The sequence below is a fragment of the Siphateles boraxobius genome, unplaced genomic scaffold (genome assembly GCF_051911475.1).
Source record: "Siphateles boraxobius isolate OS27281-9 unplaced genomic scaffold, OSU_SipBor_1 201, whole genome shotgun sequence".
Classification (NCBI taxonomy): Eukaryota; Metazoa; Chordata; class Actinopteri; order Cypriniformes; family Leuciscidae; genus Siphateles; species Siphateles boraxobius.
This window is the reverse complement of record NW_027508813.1, coordinates 45,001-52,500: the sequence shown is the minus strand read 5'-3', so window position 1 is coordinate 52,500 and position 7,500 is coordinate 45,001. Positions and strand designations below refer to the sequence as shown.

Below are 7,500 nucleotides of genomic sequence, written 5' to 3'. Positions count from 1 at the left end.
CAAAAACACTTCATTTACTGGGATGATTATGTTTGACAGCATTACACACTATACTGTATCATATATAAAGTGTGTGTATGTGTGTGAGAGAGAGTGTGAGTGTGTGTGTATGAGAGTGTGAGAGAGAGAGAGAGAGAGAGAGAGAGAGTGTGTGTGTGTGGAGAATAGCTGAACTTTGAGTCTGTTTGTTCATAAGAGTGTTTTGGGACAGCTTGGATTCAGTTGTTCATTTATTTGAGCTTAGAATTTTAAAAAATCAGTAGATATAAAAAGAAAATTGTGTGGAAAAATAATAAATTTAGAAATATGAATCTATCATTGCACAGACAGATATTGTATACATTATACAAATTGTCCAGTAATCATTGGCTGCAATTTGAAAGGATTTCATTACAGATTTCAATAAAAAATGCTGATTCATTCAGTAATGAAATGAGTGAAGTTTTTATGAGTGAGTCATTGAATCATTCAGTCAAGAGATGAAAAAAACACTGATTCATCCAGAAATTAAACAAGTGAATTCTTTATGAGTGAGTCATTGAATCATTCAGTCAAGAGATTAGTTAAAAAACACTGATTCATCCAGAAGTTAAACTTTTGAATTCTTTATGAGTGAGTCATTGAATCATTCACTCAAGAGATTAGTTAAAAAACACTGATTCATCCAGAAATTAAACTTTTGAATTCTTTATGAGTGAGTCATTGAATCATTCATTCAACAGATTTCATTAAAAACACTGATTCATCCAGAAATTAAACAAGTGAATTCTTTATGAGTGAGTCATTGAATCATTCAGTCAAGAGATTAGTTAAAAAACACTGATTCATCCAGAAATTAAACTTTTGAATTCTTTATGAGTGAGTCATTGAATCATTCACTCAAGAGATTAGTTAAAAAACACTGATTCATCCAGAAATTAAACAAGTAAATTCTTTATGAGTGAGTCATTGAATCATTCAGTCAAGAGATTACTTAAAAAACACTGATTCATCCAGAAATTAAAAAAGTGAATTATTTATGGGTGAGTCATTGAATCATTCATTCAACAGATTTCATTAAAACACGCTGATTCATCCAGAAATTAAACAAGTGAATTCTTTATGAGTGAGTCATTGAATCATTCATTCAACTGATTTCATTAAAAAATGCTGATTCATCCAGAATTTAAACAAGTGAATTCTTTATGAGTGAGTCATTGAATCATTCAGTCAAGAGATTAGTTAAAAAACACTGATTCATCCAGAAATTAAACAAGTGAATTCTTTATGAGCGAGTCATTTAATCATTCACTCAACAGATTTCATTAAAAAATGCTGATTCATCCAGAAATTAAACAAGTGAATTCTTTATGGGTGAGTCATTGAATCATTTATTCAACAGATTTCATTAAAAAATGCTGATTCATCCAGAAATTAAATAAGTGAATTTTTTATGAGTGAGTCATTGAATCATTCATTCAACAGATTTCATTAAAAACACTGATTCATCCAGAAATTAAACACGTGAATTCTTAATGAGTGAGTCATTGAATCATCCAGTCAAGAGATTAGTTAAAAAACACTGATTCATCCCGAAATTAAACAAGTGAATTCTTTATGGGTGAGTCATTGAATCATTCATTCAACAGATTTCATTAAAAAATGCTGAATCATCCAGAAACTAAACAAGTGAATTCTTTATGAGTGAGTCATTGAATCATTCACTCAAGAGATTAGTTAAAAAACACTGATTCATCCAGATATTAAACAAGTGAATTCTTTATGAGTGAGTCATTGAATCCTTCACTCAAGAGATTAGTTTAAAAAACCCTGATTCATCCAGAAATTAAACAAGTGAATTCTTTATGGGTGAGTCATTGAATCATTCATTCAACAGATTTAATTAAAAAATGCTGATTCATCCAGAAACTAAACAAGTGAATTCTTTATGAGTGAGTCATTGAATCATTCAGTCAAGAGATTAGATAAAAAACACTGATTCATCCAGAAATTAAACAAGTGAATTCTTTATGAGTGAGTCATTGAATCATTCATTCAACAGATTTCATTAAAAACACTGATTCATCCAGAAATTAAACAAGTGAATTCTTTATGAGTGAGTCATTGAATCATTCAGTCAAGAGATTAGTTAAAAAACACTGATTCATCCAGAAATTAAACAAGTGAATTCTTTATGAGTGAGTCATTGAATCCTTCACTCAAGAGATTAGTTAAAAAACACTGATTCATCCAGAAATTAAACAAGTGAATTCTTTATGAGTGAGTCATTGAGTCATTCAGTCAAGAGATTAGTTAAAAAACACTGATTCATCCAGAAATTAAAAAAGTGAATTATTTATGGGTGAGTCATTGAATCATTCATTCAACAGATTTCATTAAAAAACGCTGATTCATCCAGAAATTAAACAAGTGAATTCTTTATGAGTGAGTCATTGAATCATTCATTCAACAGATTTCATTAAAAAATAATGATTCATCCAGAATTTAAACAAGTGAATTCTTTATGAGTGAGTCATTGAATCATTCAGTCAAGAGATTAGTTAAAAAACACTGATTCATCCAGAAATTAAACAAGTGAATTCTTTATGAGCGAGTCATTTAATCATTCACTCAACAGATTTCATTAAAAAATGCTGATTCATCCAGAAATTAAACAAGTGAATTCTCTATGGGTGAGTCATTGAATCATTTATTCAACAGATTTCATTAAAAAATGCTGATTCATCCAGAAATTAAATAAGTGAATTCTTTATGAGTGAGTCATTGAATCATTCATTCAACAGATTTCATTAAAAACACTGATTCATCCAGAAATTAAACACGTGCATTCTTAATGAGTGAGTCATTGAATCATCCAGTCAAGAGATTAGTTAAAAAACACTGATTCATCCCGAAATTAAACAAGTGAATTCTTTATGAGTGAGTCATTGAATCCTTCACTCAAGAGATTAGTTTAAAAAACGCTGATTCATCCAGAAATTAAACAAGTGGGTGAAATTAAACAAGTCTTTATGGGTGAGTCATTGAATCATTCATTCAACAGATTTCATTAAAAAATGCTGATTCATCCAGAAACTAAACAAGTGAATTCTTTATGAGTGAGTCATTGAATCATTCACTAAAGAGATTAGTTAAAAACACTGATTCATCCAGATATTAAACAAGTGAATTCTTTATGAGTGATTCATTGAATCATTCACTCAAAAGATTAGTTAAAAAACACTGATTCATCCGTAAATTAAACAAGTTAATTCTTTATGAGTGAGCCTTCCTTCCCGCCTCCTTCTTCCCTGAACATTGCTACACATTCATTCAACAGATTTCATTAAAAAATGCTGATTCATCCAGTAATGAAACAAGTAAAGTTTTTATGATTGAATCATTCACTCAAGAGATTCTTTAAAACACGTGTGACATTTCAAAGCCGTTTGTCTTTAAAGAAAGAAATTGTTTAGTTGTGCATCAAAAAAAAATTATTAGTTTCAATAATCACAGCTTTGAAACCCATGTTTTGACAGTGTAAATCGGCCGATCCGTGTTCCGGTGTTCACTGACTATAATGATTGACAGGTTTCTTCCTGGAGCTGCTGGAGAGCACGGAGCGCTCCCTGAACGAGATGTTCCTGCGCACCTACGGGAAGCCGTACCTGCAGAACGCAGAGGTGTTCCAGAACCTGTTCTCGGAGCTGAGGAGGTATTACACCGGTGGAGGAGTGCATCTGGAGGAGATGCTGAGCGAGTTCTGGTCTCGTCTGCTGGAGCGCATGTTCCAGCTGCTCAACTCCCAGTTCCTCATCACCGAAGACTATCTGGAGTGTGTCGGGAAGCTCACGGAGAAGCTCGAGCCCTTCGGAGACGTTCCCAAGAAGATGAAGACTCAGGTGTTGCGAGCGTTCGTCTCAGCTCGGGCGTTCGTCCAGGGCCTCGCGGTCGGGCGGGACGTGGCCAACAGGGTGTCCGAGGTGTGTGTGTGTGTTATCTCAGAATAAACCCCCTTCAGGCTGGTGAAGACCTGATCCTGATCACCCTGTCCGGTTTATTCTGAAATAATAACTGGCTGGATTTACATTATCCCGCTTATTACACAGATACTTCATAATATATATATATATTTGTGTGTACAGCAGAAGTTCCTGTTCTCAGCTGCACAAAGTGACATTATCAGTGTGTTTCAGAGGAATTTCCTCCAGTAAAGCGTCTGCTGATGTGTGTGTGTGTGTGTGTGTGTGTGTGTGTGTGTGTGTGTGTGTGTGTGTGTGTGTGTGTGTGTGTGTGTGTGTGCGTGCGTGTGTGTGTGTGTGTGTGGCAGGTCAGCATGAGTGCGGTGTGTGTCTCGGGCTTCACACGGATGCTGTACTGCTCCCAGTGTTTGGCTCTGTCGTCTCTGAAGCCCTGCAGCGAATACTGTCTACACCTGATGAACACCTGCCTAGCGGACAGGGCCAACCTGGACCCTGAGTGGAGCCGCTACACCGGTTAGAGCTCACACACACATACACACACACTCTCTCTCTCACACACACACACACACACACACACACACACACACACACACACACACACACTCTCTCACACACACACACACACACACACACACACACACACACACACACACACACACACACACACACACACACACACACACACACACTCACACACTCTCACTCACACACACACATGTGTGTACTGTATTGGCGCTTTTCCACTGCATGGTATGGTACGGCACGCTTCGGGTCGCTTTAAATGGTACCACCTCTGTTGAGGTTCCAAGCGTACCGTACCGATACTAAAATGTGACGTGGAGCACTGCAGATCACTGATTGGTTAGACAGACAGAATCGTCACTACCAGCGTCATTGTATTTGCGAGACATCAAACCCGCTAGATTTAAATAGCCAGTTACAGCCACCACTGTAGCACCTGTTTTAAAACTACTTGCTTGACTTGCTTGAAGAAAAAAAACTTCCAAAAAAGAAATGGCTGATCGTGGTCAGTGGACGAAAAGCGCAGACGTTCCTCTTGTTGGTTGCCGAGGAACGGATAAACTAAAACGATCAGTCATAATCCCACCCACTTTGAAGCGGTACTAACTGCAGTGGAAAAGCAACCGAGCTAGAGCGAACCGAGCCGTGCCGAGCCGAGCCGTACCACGCAGTGGAAAAGCAAAGCGAGCCGAACCGCGCCGCGCTGAGCCGAACCGTACTGAGCCGTACCGAGCCGTACCATCCAGTGGAAAACCGCCATATGGCACTACTGACAGTCGTGGCAAGAGCTGTTAGTAAATCTGGCCCGCCGTGTTTTAACTCGGAGTTTAACAGTGTTTCAGACAGACAAGGTTGTATAGATCAAGAAAAACAAAGATTCTGAACAATAACAGTGTATGAGTTTGGAATAACATGAGGCTGAATAACGTATTTTTAGGTGATGTATCCCGTTAATGTGCTACAGTCTTTTAAAAATAAAACTTCTTCATTGGCATCGATGTTTCATGAAGAACTTTAACACATGAAACCACAACAGGTTCTTTACAGTGAAAAAAGGTTCTTTAGATTATTAAAATTGTTCTTGTCAGAGCTGGTTGTTTGGGGACCCAGAATGATTCTTCTATTGCATCACTGTGAAAAATCCCTTCTGTTTTTAAGAGTGTAATGTTTGAATCGGGTGAAATGTAGATGTTACTTCATCATATCCGGCACAGATCTGCTTATGCGAGGAAGGAAGCGTAGGAATCTCTCTCGCTGTGTTCTGGCAGGTTTTGGGCAGCGCTCTGGTTTGGCTTTGGCATCTCGGGGCGTTTCTAACATTGCTTCCATACAGCGGTCGATGAGTTGCTGGAAGGGAAAGTCCAGTTGAATCCTGGTGTGACCCCGGGTGTGTTCGGGACACGGACTCTCAGTCATATCCAGGGGAATTATTCTCAGTTCTTTTATTCATATTATGCCCCTTTTCACAAGATGTAATATAAATCTATGGTGTCCCCAGAATGTGTGTGTGAACTTTCAGCTCAAAATCCCCCCAGGTCATTTATTATAACTTGTCAAATTTGCCCCTTTTTGGGTGTGAGTAAAAACGGGACGTTTTTGTGTGTCCCTTTAAATGCAAATGAGCTGCAGCTCCGCCTCCGTTCAGAAGAGGGCGGAGTCTTTACACAAGCTTCAGAAACTCCGGCAATAACAAAACAGGCCGATCTCACTCATCCAGAATCCCAGAATAACCAGTAGCGAGTGCAGCCTTACGGAGAGACTCAGGAAGAGTTTCTGAATGTTATTGGAGACATTTATGTAGTTGTTGTGGAGTTACATTGATCATCTCATCATCATGTTGAACTTCTACACAAGTGTCCACAGTTCCTGGGTGTTTATAAGACAGCGGTGACGTGTTCTGGTCAATAGTGTTCAGTGCTCGTCTGTGCTCAACGACAGAACAGTTTCAGGCTTTGCTGGATCTTCTGCCGTTGTGTTAGAACTGGTCACTGTTGTCGCTCGAGAAACCGAATGTCGGCTGGTGTGTGTAAACGTGCAGATTAAGGGCCGGTAATATTATAAACGTGCAGATTAAGGGCCGGTAATATTATAAACATGCAGATTAAGGGCCGTTAATATTATAAACGTGCAGATTAAGGGCCGGTAATATTATAAACATGCAGATTAAGAGCCGGTAATATTATAAACGTGCAGATTAAGGGCCGGTAATATTAGAAACGTGCAGGTTAAGAGCCGGTAATATTATAAACGTGCAGATTAAGGGCCGTTAATATTATAAACGTGCAGATTAAGGGCCGTTAATATTATAAACCTGCAGATTAAGGGCCGGTAATATTATAAACGTGCAGATTAAGGGCCGGTAATATTATAAACATGCAGATTAAGGGCCGGTAATATAATAAACGTGCAGATTAAGGGCCGTTGATATTATAAACGTGCAGATTAAGGGCCGGTAATATTATAAACGTTCAGATTAAGAGCCGGTAATATTATAAACGTGCAGATTAGGAGCCGGTAATATTATAAACGTGCAGATTAAGAGCCGGTAATATTATAAACGTTCAGATTAAGAGCCGGTAATATTATAAATGTGCAGATTAAGAGCCGGTAATATTAGAAACGTGCAGATTAAGAGCTGGTAATATTATAAACTTGCAGATTAAGGGCCGGTAATATAATAATAAGATCCTCTTCATACATCAGAAGGAGAGAAATCTGACCGGTTTATTGTTAGACATGCTCTCAGAGAAAGACTCACCAGAACAGAGTTACTGGGTTTCACTTTTCATGTTTTCTGTGTTGTTAGAAGCACCGGATTATAGCATTTAAACACGGGAAAAGTCAGATTTTCATGATATGTCCCCTTTAATATAGTTATTCCAATGATCTGAGCAGATGCACTTTTATGATGGATAAATGCACTTTTATGATTGTTATGATCAACATGAAGGGACTGCAAAGTCAGTTTGACTCGTTTGTCTTAGGGGTTTATTAAACAATTGAATAAATTACAAAC

The 7,500-nt window shown here is 37.9% G+C and overlaps 1 protein-coding gene across 1 annotated transcript in view; it reads left to right on the top strand.

Annotated features, from left to right (window-relative positions):
* gpc6b (glypican 6b) overlaps window positions 1-7,500 on the top strand; it is a 41,366-nt gene that overhangs the window by 15,303 nt on the left and 18,563 nt on the right. The window contains exons 3-4 of the mRNA XM_077237488.1: window positions 3,571-3,962; window positions 4,310-4,475. Coding sequence (XP_077093603.1) covers window positions 3,571-3,962; window positions 4,310-4,475 — 558 coding nt within the window. The remainder of the gene's footprint in view (window positions 1-3,570; window positions 3,963-4,309; window positions 4,476-7,500) is intronic.